A 13,905-nucleotide genomic window follows, 5' to 3' on the forward strand; every position below is an offset into this window, starting at 1 on the left:
TCGATTCACCGCCAGTTGGCCCAATTGAAGGAAGGTAATGTAGACTTCGGTGCTTGTGTTGACATGCGACTAATTGCTCTACAGTATTACGAAGTATTGCGAAGGGCGTGGAATGAAGCACAAAATATTATCTACATATCAAGTTATCTACACAGCATATGAAGACAGTAACTGTTCTCGAAGGAACAGATACTGTTGATGACCGTGCAGCTTTTCCCTGGAATAAACGATGACTAACTGAAACCCTCAGCTGCCGACAGGTGTTGTTGATATACCTCGATGCGGACAGCTGAATATGTGTGCCCCCACCGGGAGTCGAACACGGGATCTCCTGCTTACATGGCAGACGATCTATCCATCTGAGCCACCGAGGACACAGATGAATAGTGCGACTGCAGGGACTTATCCCTTGCACGCTTCCCGTGAGACTCACATTCACAACTGTCCACAATTCTACATATGTAATGTACCTTATACACATTTGCCAATCCATTCATTACTCGAGCACGCTTTGACGATTCCCGTAAGAGTTTGGGCAACCTGTGCACAATCCCACAGACGAAGGTCAATGGCTGGGTAGCCTTTAACTATATACAGGGCGTTACAAAAAGGTACGGCCAAAGTTTCAGGAAACATTCCTCACACACAAAGAAAGAAAATATGTTAAGTGGACATGCGTCCGGAAACGCTTACTTTCCACGTTAGAGCTCATTTTATTACTTCTCTTCAAATCACTTTAATCATGGAATGGAAACACACAGCAACAGAACGTACCAGCGTGACTTCAAACACTTTCTTACAGGAAATGTTCAAAATGTCCTCCGTTAGCGAGGATACATGCATCCTCCCTCCGTCGCATGGAATCCATGATGCGATAATGCAGCCCTGGAGAATGGCGTATTGTATCACAGCCGTCCACAATACGAGCACGAAGAGTCTCTGCATTTGGTATAGATTCTACTTTGACTCAGTCCACCGGCTCTCGCAATGTCCCGTGTACTCATGTGAGGGTTCATGGAAACAGCAGCTAACACACCAACTGCACCCGCTTCGCCTGTGACGGGCCTGTTACGGACCCGTTTGCGTGCTACGACCATACAGTTGTCGGTAGATGTTTTGCAATGTGCGGCACGTTGGATGCTCGCTGTCCGGGTACCGTTCTGCATACACCCTGCAGGCTTCAGCTGCATTTCGTCGACACTCGCCATAGATGAGTATCATCTCCGACTTTTCAGAGTTCGAATACACCATGGTCACAGTTACAACACTACACTATCACAGACGTCTGGTAACACGGTGTACTACAGTTGGTCTGCGTGCGGAGGCGAATGCAGAATAACAATAGCAGCAAGCGCTACATGCGGACACGGCGACAGCTAGACCAAACCACAACAGTGCACTACAGCCACACTCGTAAACACGGTCGTCATCGTAAACATGTCCCTGCAGATGCTGCTCGCCGACCGTGGCCCGTGTTTGTTACAACACGTAACTGAACGTCGGAGGTTTCAAGCGTCAACTTTAGGTTACAACATCTCCGGATGTAATTAACATTTTACAATGCAACAAACGGCACTGATTACGTATTTGTTTATATGTTCAGATGTGCTAACAAAACTAACGTGGTTCCATTGAAAAAAAACGTATGTTTATGTTAAAAAACATACTTCCGTGCATTTTTGTACGGTTTGCATTAAACAATTACACTAGCTCCTCACGTTCGGTCTGTGGAATCCGTTAGTCAGTATTTGATGTGGTTTACGAAATATATCCAGCGGTAACGTTAGGTGACTCACCCTGTATAATTCCAGACCATATACAACCCATACTGATTTTTGAAATGTATTTCCGTATTGCTAGCATTTCGACAAGATCAGATGCGAGCTGTCCATTTCCACAGTTATAAATCAGAGCTCAAAATCCAGGTTCCTTTTAGCGGAGGGATCTTCCCATCTCATCCTACAGAAGCAGGGAGAGTCTACGACACAGTCCTTAGATGCTTTCCTGCTATCACATTTTACATTAGGCGGAATTTAACAGTTCAGTCGTTACTATGGCAAACAGAGTTATCACATTTTATAGCGTGCTATTCACATGTGACATTCCAGCCACTTAGAGAAAGCAGAGAATTTCTGACTTACATCCGCCCTTGTATCGCTCCCCTGGAACAACTAAGAGTTTTATTTCCTGGTGCCGCTTATCACAGATGCTTCCAAAGTATGACCATTATCAAGGGTCTTCCTATAGCATTGCTGCGGAAATGGAAAGAGACTGTCACACAATCGCTGCCAGGAATATGGATTTCCCAAGACGTGGTGAATGTAAGTTTGAAATTCGAAGAAAATAAACGTAAGCTAGCGCTAAGAGCATTTTAAGAACTGGCAGCTACTGCGATATTCCCAACATCTGCTCCATCAGGAGAGCAAGTTTTAACACCAGCCATTTCCAAAATACATGGTTTGATTACATGTCTTTAGATGAGTTTTTGTTGTTTTGTCTAGCATTGTTACAGCCATCACATTGTGTTACTCATGTAGGAAACGTTGTTTCTCAGGCCTGAAAGACATGAACTTGAGAAATTTAACATGTAGGTAGTCGTTGAAGTCACCACGCACATTTGAAAGTGTTCATCAGATAGACTTCTTCTACCAAGCATTTGGAGGCTGCTAGACACTTTAGATCAATGAAGCGGACATGATGAATCAGAGACACGCAAATGTACCGAATAATTTAAACACACACACTGACAGGCACACACAAACACACATTTTGCGTATGGCAGGGACGGAGGGATATATGGATTGCCCCTCATGAGCCTCACCTGCCTTGTACCGTATAATCACCTACCGCAACTGGGTGCAGCACTACACTATACTATCCGTAACCCAACTGAAAAAATGTCGGGGCACAGCGCTACAATACACCAGCTGACTACAGCACTGTACCACTCCGTGCGAAACCATGTTCATATTCAGTGCAATAGTCTACCTGCTAGCTGGTATGCAGCAACATCTGTACCAAAGGGTGAGGGTCATGGGGGACAGTCCTTAACTCTCTTGTCATGGACACCATGATAACTATATCTGACATGGTAACAACTCAACAGTTAAACTTCAGGAAAATATCAGAAGTATCTAGAGACCCGCAATCAGACCATAAAGGCTGGAAAAGGCTGACGTTGAAAATAACTGTTCTCGTGGATTAGCTGTCTGGAATATTGCTATTCTTGTAGTACTTTTTCCCATAGCTTAAGCTCGTTTTCTTAAATTTCTACTATCGATAAGCAAAGGGTCCGTTGATCATGTAATCCATGAGAAGCTTCCTTATGGCAAGGTTTGTGCAAACTTTGTGTCCATGCATCTCTCAGGGAATCAATAGGCGGGGAGGTTGTGAGTTTGTCTGACCCATCTGTGGAGACTGAGGTACGTGATGAAACATAGTGACACCCCATCGACCCTGCCTCCAATCGAATAAGTATAGAATGGCGGCATCCAAACTTCCCTTGTACAAAAAAAAGCCTGCTCTTGGCTGGAGAGCGAAAGATAGATGTTGGGTCTCTTTTTCGACGAAGGACCTCTACTTTTCGAAATGGTGCAACAATTAGTGCTGGGCAGTATTGCAGAATTTTGCTGCAACTCAAACAGGCTATCAAGAACAAGTGCGGGGCAAGCTTTACACCTCACATGAACTTCTGAGCTCTGGCCTTCCTTTCAGATATGTCGACACCTTGCTGTTTGAAACGTCACGGTGCCCCATGGTGACGAACCAGGGCGCCACGCTTTTGCACCACTACAGAGGAAGGTAGCAGGCACCTATTAGCCAAATTTTAAACTTCTGTGACGCCGTGGGCAAAATGACGCGGTTTCAAAAAGTGATCCTGTAATTCTTTTGCACTGTGTGTTTTACAGCCTCTCTGTTCATATGCGATACTAGGCATGCCATGTTAATATGTAGTTGATACTGGCTGATGAACTGATTGGGATGTCGTATCTGACACTGTATAATGTGTAGTAACACTTCCTATGTGTTTCACAATGACTTCACAGTAATAACTGGCCATTAGTGCCATAAATAAAGGAATAATTTTACAGCCTACAAAGGACAATATTTTCTTTCAGGAAATATGTAGACTCTGTAGACCTGAACACAAAAAAGTTGCCAAAAATTACATATACCTATTCTAAGCTTAATATTATTCCTGTGACAGATTGTATCCTTCTGCTATGAAAAAAGATGAATGCCATTAAAGCTGTAATATTTTAGTTTGTTACTGGCAGTATTTTGGTCCCCTAAATCAAATCCTTTGGCAAAGTCACAGAATACAGCAGTGGTGACAGTTTTTCCCGTTTAATGTTTCCAGGACTATATTTGAAATATGGTGTATGGCCTTTTCTGTAGAAAATGCTTCAGGAGAATCATATTGAAAAACAGTTAAAAGATCTGTTCAAGAAAAGAATGTGATGGCATTCTTTTAAATGGCAGTTTCAGGCAAACCTTGTAAGAATTGGCACGTGACATATCTATCCAGTTTTGTAAACGTAATGGATTATTAAGTACGCAGGCACATGAAACATCCTTCCTTTTACATGCGGCGAGTAGGAACCATCTGCCCGCTCACGCATTTCATTGACAACAGTATTCACTTCTGTGTACATGTTATCTCATAAAATTTCCAGATCCTTCTGACTGTAAACAAAGGCTACCAACATAACATACGCCACCGATATAATTCTGTTGAATTATCTGCGCTTATTTAATTGCATGCTACCGGCCAAGAACTAATAGACTGCTTCACATGGTAACTCATGTCTAATGTACATCCTAAAATTTTAGATACTGAATGTAGGTGCTGATATAATGTAACAGACACTTCTGGCAACGAAAAACCTAGCTTTAAATTAATTCTCCCTTTCTACACCGACCATTTTACGTGTGTTTACTTTTATGCTTTTTTCGTGGGTCCAACTTTCGTCTTTGGTTTCTCTTTCAGACATTATGTTCTGCTTTAGTAACAGAACCATCACTTATTCGCAGTGACGTAATGTTTTTCTGGAGGATGGCTGCCATGGTCTATCCCTGCTAAGCTTGTCATAACACCATCTCTCACCTTGCATTTTAACAACTTCTTAGAAAAGTCTTTTGAAAGAAATGAGGCATTTCAGTCCGAGCACGAGGTCAAAGTACCTCAATTTTGAAATGCAGTTATACTTGGTAGATGTATTATAATTATTCATTAATTACAGCATCGATAAAATCGCGCCACTAACGCTCATAATACATTTATAATGTCCCATACACTGAGGAGCGTAGGGGACGATGCGGGAGACCCGCACCGCCGACTAGGCAAGCTCCTAGCGGAGGTGGTTTGCCATTGCCTTCCTCCGACCGTAATGGGGATGAATGATGATGATGGTTGGAGACGACACAACACCCAGCCATCTCGATGCAGGGAAAATCCGTGACCCCCCGGGAATCGAACCCGGGACCCCGCGCGGGAAGCGAGAACGCTACCGCAAGACCACGAGCTGCGGACCGTAATAGTTACCTACACAACATTCAAATTTGTTTTCGTAATCCTTTGATCAAATAGAATCGTTGGATACACGGCATAACCACATTCTATTTCATTTTTATTTATTTTTCTAGTGAATTTGGTTTCTATGTGTGCGTGATCCTTCCATCCCTCTTCTATGTCGGTGCAGTCAATTTAGTATAAAGACGATCTGAATGCGAGCAGTATCGACCATCTCTTAAGGACTCCAAATGTCATAGGGATGCACTGAATTATCCATATAATTACCGATGGGCATAACTTTAACCGTACATTTAAATTGATGTGATTCATCCGACACTTCGAAATTTTGGAGTACGCCTTGTCTGACACCTGGGAATGACGTTGCGAGTCACCAAAATAACAGGAGAAGCAGTTAGAGATGTGAGTGGGCAGTTGTGCTAACAATCAGGTCACGGTATCGGAGGGTGGAGAGAGCGACGCTATGACAGCCTCAAATAGTCGTATATTCAAAGTTTTCTGCGTAGTTCATGCCTACTGTGATGGTGGAAACACTGAAGCGGCCAGATACTTCAGTGAATCTCACTTGTTTATGAATACAGGGCAAACAGTCTAACATTGGGCAAAGTCTATGAGTATTATATCCAGTCCCAACTACGGTCTCACTAATCAAACATATTCGTGAACCCGCAATCCTTGATAAGCAGCGAGCACAAGATAGATTCATCCACAGCAGTACTGGATTAGGAGTTTTTACATACTTCTTAATATTATTATAATTCTTGCATTTCAAATATACGTACGTAGATCTCAATAATGTATTTATTGTCAAGAAAGGAAAAATCACTTGATAATTATATATGACGTCAACCGTTATGAACTGCTGAATCCACTAACTTAACTGATAGCCTGAAAGACAAAACTTTTTTCTAAGATCAGGACTAATATATGATGTGTTCATAACGGTAGCGTTAATCATATATACACATCGGTTAAACTGACTTGTTCCACATCATTTCAACAAAAGAATCCTTCAAGTGATCTATGGAACATATAACAAGCTATGTAACAGGTCAACCGTCTTTGGAGGGTCTCGTGAGAACTTTCTTGTAAACAGTAAGTGTTACGAGTCTGCCATCGCGGCGAGTGCGGCATCAGAGGGGTACTCACCCCTCTCAGAGGGTAGTTGGAACTCCAGTTGGGCTCGTGACCTGTTGTCGGAGCTCCGTTGTCCGAGGCGAACACTATGATGGAGTTGTTCAGCATCCCACGCTCTTCAAGAGCAGCCACAACGCGTCCCACAGACTCGTCCATTTTCCACAGCACACCTGGCGATGCAATAAACATTCCGTAAGAAACGCTTGTATTGGGAGTCACATGCCATCTTTTTCCGTAAACCTAAGTAGCTACATACTTAACTCTTCCTAAGAGTACCCAATGGCTAGTGTGCAATGTTCACAAGAGTGTATCATGGCATATCTTTTAGACAAAGCTAAAGCAGCAAGTCGCATCAAACGTTAAACAAAAAGAAATCACTTACCTACTTATATTACTCCAGAACTCAGTTCATAATAAATACAACTCCAACCCAGCAGTAGCATTAAGCGAACGTTTTTCTCTCTGATTTGTATTGATACCATTCAGTTACTAGTCCGCTTCAGTATCTGCGTCTTCAATTTGCATTCCTTTTCAGTAAAGCAAATTTTGGACACTTCCATTTGCAACTGTCACAAAATTAATTAAATAATTTACAGAGTATGTAGGTGTATTATGTGACTAGTCGTATGGATCATGAAAGTGGATCTTGGCTGAGACACACTTAACTCACCATCAAACCTCTATATAAAACAGAATTTTGTTTCTCGCTTGAGGACAGGGCAAATATAATTTCGGTGAAAAAATAATGTAGACCACTGAGTCTCCTGCCCGCAGTTTACAGTTTACTTAGTAAAATTATCACTCAATATACACTAATATCATTACATTATAATCAAACAACAAGTCTAGATTGAAATTTTCACTCTACAGCGGAGTGTGCGCTGATATGAAACTTCCTGGCAGATTAAAACTGTCTGCCGGACCGATACTCGAACTCGAGACCTATGTCTTTCACGGGCAAGTGCTCTACCAACTGGGCTACCCAAGCACGACACACGCCCCGTCCTCACAGCTTTACTTCTGCCAGTACCTCGTCTCCTACCTTCCAAACTTTACAGAAGCTCTCCTGCGAAACCTGCAGAATAGCACTGCTGAAAGAAAGGATATTGCGGAGACATGGCTTAGCCACAGCCTGGGGGATGTTTCTAGAATGAGATTTCCACTCTACAGTGGAGTGTGCGCTGATATGAAACATATTGGCAGATTAAAACTGTGTGCCGGACCGAGACTCGAACTCGGGACCTTTGCCTTTCACGGGCAAGAGCTCTACCAACTGAGCTACCCAAGCAAGACTCACGCACTTGCCCGCGAAAGGCAGAGGTCCCGAGTTCGAGTCTCGGTCCGGCACACAGTTTTAAGGTGCCAGGAAGTTTCATATCAGCGCACACTCCGCTGTAGAGCGAAAATTTCATTCTAGAAACATCCCCCAGGCTGTGGCGAAGCTCCGCAGTATCCGTTCTTTCAGGAGTGCTAGTTCTGCAGGTTTCGCAGGAGAGCTTCTGTAAAGTTTGGTAGGTAGGAGACGAGGTACTGGCGGAAGTAAAGCTGTGAGGACGGGGCGTGAGTCGTGCTTGGGTAGCTCAGTTGGTAGAGTACTTGCCCGCGAAAGGCAAAGGTCTCGGTCCGGCACACAGTTTTAATTTGCCAGGAAGTTTCAAACAACAAGTCATTTGCACAGATGGGCCGAAATTAAAGAACAGGCCATTCGTTTGGGTTACCATGTTCCTTTCGAAACATAGAGTCTGAGAAAAAATGTAACATAGTTTAAATAGACGCTAAGAGGCCTTGATGAGCAAGTAAACGTGCTAAAATTTGACTGTCATGCACCCAACGATTCTTTTTCACGCAGAGAAACACTTCGTCATCAGTAGCAATTGCAACTTACGTTTGTGTACCAAAGAGTAAACACTTAAACGGTGCAGTTTCTAACAGATTTTACAACTTTAGAGGGGAACTGTGAACTGGAGTTAGAATCAAGTAAGATGATTCCATAACAACTGAAACAATTCACTGAAAATCTGTGAGGATATTTTCAGATCCCTTATAATGAAAAGACAATAAGAATAAGTAGCAGAGTGGGTGGTGGGGCATATCATGTGTCTACGTCTTTGTGTGTGTGTGTGTGTGTGTGTGTGTGTGGTTGTGTGTGTGTGTGTGTGTGTGTGTGTGTGTGTTGGCGAGTGGGTATGTGTGTGCGTGTGAATGTGTGTGGTGGTGTGCATATAATACACTTTTACTTTGTATTTTTATGGTACTCTATGTATTAGGTTGAATATTGGACTTCTGCTATTGCTCTTTCGGTCATTATAAATGTTTTCATTTTTATTTATGGTCTTCTATTGAAACAGTCTTGCCGGCCAGTGTGGCCACGCGGTTAAAGGCGCTTTAGTCTGGAACCGCGCGACCGCTACGGTGGCAGGTTCGAATCCCGCCTCGGGCATGGATGTGTGTGATGTCCTTAGGTTAGTTTAGTTTAAGTAGTTCTAAGTTCTAGGGGACTGATGACCTCAGATGTTAAGTCCCATAGTGCTCAGAGCCATTTGAACCATTTGAAACAGTCTTCCTATAGACTGAGAATTCTATTTATTTTGGAAAACTGTTTAGAGAAGATATCTGAATGCTGCGAAAATTTGTAATTGACCCTAAATAATGAAGAGAGTAAGGTCATTCACATAAGTGCTGAAAAGAATCAGTTAAACTGTGGTACACGATAGATCAGTCCACTCTAAACGCCGTAAATTCAACTGAATACGTAGGAATTACAATTACGAACAATTTAAATTGTAAAGAATACATAGAAAATGTTGGGAGGGGGGAAGGCAAACAAAAGACTTAATTTTATTAGCAGAAAATGTAACGAATCTACTACAGAGACTGTCTACATTATGCTTGTCGGTCCTTTTTTGGAGTACTGCTGCGCTGTCTGGAATCCTTACCAGGTAGCAGTAATGGAGTATATCAATAAAGTTCAAAGAAGAGAAGCATGTTTTGTATTATCGCTAAATCTGGGAGAGAGTGTCACGGATGTGATACAGTATTTGGGATGGCACCATTAAAACAAGGGCGTTTCTCTTTGCGTCGGAATCTTCTCACGAAATATCGTTCACCACCTTTCCCCTCAGAATGGAAAAATATTTTGTTGGCACTGCTCTACATAGGGAGGAACGATCATCATAATAAAATAAGGGATATCTGAACTCGCACGGAAAGATATAGGCGTTCGTTTTTTCGCGCCTTGTTCAGGAGTGTAATAATATAGAATTATAGTGAAGGTAGTTTGATGAACGCTCTGCCGGGAACTTAAATACACTCCTGGAAATGGAAAAAAGAACACATTGACACCGGTGTGTCAGACCCACCATACTTGCTCCGGACACTGCGAGAGGGCTGTACAAGCAATGATCACACGCACGGCACAGCGGACACACCAGGAACCGCGGTGTTGGCCGTCGAATGGCGCTAGCTGCGCAGCATTTGTGCACCGCCGCCGTCAGTGTCAGCCAGTTTGCCGTGGCATACGGAGCTCCATCGCAGTCTTTAACACTGGTAGCATGCCGCGACAGCGTGGACGTGAACCGTATGTGCAGTTGACGGACTTTGAGCGAGGGCGTATAGTGGGCATGCGGGAGGCCGGGTGGACGTACCGCCGAATTGCTCAACACGTGGGGCGTGAGGTCTCCACAGTACATCGATGTTGTCGCCAGTGGTCGGCGGAAGGTGCACGTGCCCGTCGACCTGGGACCGGACCGCAGCGACGCACGGATGCACGCCAAGACCGTAGGATCCTACGCAGTGCCGTAGGGGACCGCACCGCCACTTCCCAGCAAATTAGGGACACTGTTGCTCCTGGGGTATCGGCGAGGACCATTCGCAACCGTCTCCATGAAGCTGGGCTACGGTCCCGCACACCGTTAGGCCGTCTTCCGCTCACGCCCCAACATCGTGCAGCCCGCCTCCAGTGGTGTCGCGACAGGCGTGAATGGAGGGACGAATGGAGACGTGTCGTCTTCAGCGATGAGAGTCGCTTCTGCCTTGGTGCCAATGATGGTCGTATGCGTGTTTGGCGCCGTGCAGGTGAGCGCCACAATCAGGACTGCATACGACCGAGGCACACAGGGCCAACACCCGGCATCATGGTGTGGGGAGCGATCTCCTACACTGGCCGTACACCACTGGTGATCGTCGAGGGGACACTGAATAGTGCACGGTACATCCAAACCGTCATCGAACCCATCGTTCTACCATTCCTAGACCGGCAAGGGAACTTGCTGTTCCAACAGGACAATGCACGTCCGCATGTATCCCGTGCCACCCAACGTGCTCTAGAAGGTGTAAGTCAACTACCCTGGCCAGCAAGATCTCCGGATCTGTCCCCCATTGAGCATGTTTGGGACTGAATGAAGCGTCGTCTCACGCGGTCTGCACGTCCAGCACGAACGCTGGTCCAACTGAGGCGCCAGGTGGAAATGGCATGGCAAGCCGTTCCACAGGACTACATCCAGCATCTCTACGATCGTCTCCATGGGAGAATAGCAGCCTGCATTGCTGCGAAAGGTGGATATACACTGTACTAGTGCCGACATTGTGCATGCTCTGTTGCCTGTGTCTATGTGCCTGTGGTTCTGTCAGTGTGATCATGTGATGTATCTGACCCCAGGAATGTGTCAATAAAGTTTCCCCTTCCTGGGACAATGAATTCACGGTGTTCTTATTTCAATTTCCAGGAGTGTACAAATGTAGATGCAGATGTTATGGCAGAAGAATGCCACGTCTGTATATATCCCATTACGATGGTGATTTTCTTTTGCTAGATTTTCTAGATCTCGAGTGCATACAGCCATTCTTCAATGTCCCTATTTGCTCGTTGTACCTTCATTGAAATTTCTCTTTGTCATCCTCATACATTTACAGTTGCAACAGTTGTTGTTGTTGTTGTGGTCTTCAGTCCTAAGACTGGTTTGATGCAGCTCCTTCATCTCCCAGTACCTACTGCAACCTACATATTTCTGAATCTGCTTAGTGTATTCATCTCTTGGTCTCCCTCTACGATTTTTACCCTCCACACTGCCATCCTCTACTAAATTTATGATCCCTTGATGCCTCAGGACATGTCCTACCAACCGATCCCTTCTTCTAGTCAAGTTGTGCCATAAACTTCTCTTCTCCCCAATCCTATTCAGTACCTCTGCATTAGTTACGTGATCTACCCACCTAATCTTCAACATTCTTCTGTAGCACCACATTTCGAAAGCTTCTATTCTCTTCTTGTCCAAACTATTTATTGTCCATGTTTCACTTCCATACATGGCTGCACTCCATACTACACTTTCAGAGACCACTTCCTGACACTTAAATCTGTACTCGATGTTAACAAATTTCTCTTGTTCGGAAACGCTTTCCTTGCCATTGCCAGTCTACATTTTATATCCTCTCTACTTCGACCATCATCAGTTATTTTTCTCCCAAAATAGAAAAACTCCTTTACTACTTTAAGTGTCTCATTTCCTAATCTAATTCCCTCAGCATCACCCGACTTAATTCCACTACATTCCATTATCCTTGTTTTGCTTTTTTTGATGTTCATCTTATATCCTCCTTTCAAGACACTGTCCATTCCATTCAACTGCTCTTCCTTTGTTGTCTCTAACAGAATTACAATGTCATCGGCGAACCTCAAAGTTTTTATTTATTCTCCCTGGATTTTAATACCTACTCCAAATTTTTCTTTTGTTTCCTTTACAGCTTGCTCAATATAGGGATTGAATAACATCGGGGAGAGGCTACAACCCTGTCTCACTTCCTTCCCAACCACTGATTCCCTTTCATTCCCCTCTACTCTTATAACTGCCATCTGGTTTCTGTACAAATTGTAAATAGCCTTTCGCTCCCTGTATTTTACCCCTGCCACCTTTAGAATTTGAAAGAGAGTATTCCAGTCAACATTGTCAAAAGCTTTCTCTAAGTCTACAAATGCTAGAAACGTAGGTTTGCCTTTCCTTAATCTATCTTCTAAGATAAGGCGTAAGGTCAGTATTGCTTCACGTGTTCCGACATTTCTACGGAATCCAAACTGATCTTCCCCGAGGTCCGCTTCTACCAGTTTTTCCATTCGTCTGTAAAGAACTCCTGTTAGTATTTTGCAGCTGTGACTTATTAAACTGATAGTTCGGTAATTTTAACATCTGTCGACACCTGCTTTCTTTGGGATTGGAATTATTATATTCTTCTTGAAGTCTGAGGGTATTTCGCCTGTCTCGTACATTTTGCTCACCAGATGGTAGAGTTCTGTCAGGACTGGCTCTCCCAAGTCCGGCAGTAGTTCTAATGGAATAATGTCTACTCCCGGGGCCTTGTTTCGACTCAGGTCTTTCAGTGCTCTGTCAAACTCTTCACGCAGTATCGTATCTCCCATTTCATCTTCATCTACATCCATTTCCATAATATTGTCCCCAAGAACATCGCCCCTGTATAGACCCTGTATATAATCCTTCCACCTTTCTGCTTTCCCCTCTTTGCTTAGAATTGGGTTTCCATCTGAGCTCTTGTTATTCATACAAGTGGCTCTCTTTTCTCCAAAGGTCTCTTTAATTTTCCTGTAGGCTGTATCTATCTTACCCCTAGTGAGATAAACCTCCACATCCTTACATTTGTCCTCCAGCCATGCCTGCTTAGCCATTTTGCACTTCCTGTCGATCTCATTTTTGAGATGTTTGTATTCCTTTTTGCCTGCTTCGTTTACTGCATTTTTGTATTTTTCTCCTAACATCAATTAAATTCAATATATCTTCTGTTACCCAAGGATTTCTACTAGCCCTCGTCTTTTTACCTACTTGACCCTCTGCTGCCTTCACTACTTCATCCCTCAGAGCTACCCATTCGTCTTCTACTGTATTTCTTTCCCCCATTCCTGTCAATTGTTCCCTTATGCTCTCCCTAAAACTCTGTACAACCTCTGGTTTAGTCAGTTTATCCAGGTCCCATCTCCTTAAATTCCCGCCTTTTTGCAATTTCTTCAGTTTTGATCTACAGTTCGTAACCAATAGACTGTGGTCAGAGTCCACATCTGCCCCTGGAAATGTCTTACAATTTAAAACCTGGTTCCTAAATCTCTGGCTTACCATTATATAATCTATCTGATACCTTTTAGTATCTCCAGGATTCTTCCATGTATACAACCTTCTTTTATGTTTCTTGAACGAAGTGTTAGCTATGATTAAGTTATGCTCTGTGCAAAA

General features: G+C 43.7%; 1 protein-coding gene across 1 annotated transcript in view; it reads right to left on the reverse strand.

The window, feature by feature from the left end:
- Window positions 1–13,905, reverse strand: part of LOC126252120 (arylsulfatase I-like) — a 240,442-nt gene that overhangs the window by 160,871 nt on the left and 65,666 nt on the right. The window contains exon 6 of the mRNA XM_049952985.1: window positions 6,683–6,840. Within this exon, the coding sequence (XP_049808942.1) occupies window positions 6,683–6,840 (158 nt within the window). The remainder of the gene's footprint in view (window positions 1–6,682; window positions 6,841–13,905) is intronic.

Source organism: Schistocerca nitens, chromosome 4 (assembly GCF_023898315.1).
Source record: "Schistocerca nitens isolate TAMUIC-IGC-003100 chromosome 4, iqSchNite1.1, whole genome shotgun sequence".
NCBI classification, from domain to species: Eukaryota; Metazoa; Arthropoda; class Insecta; order Orthoptera; family Acrididae; genus Schistocerca; species Schistocerca nitens.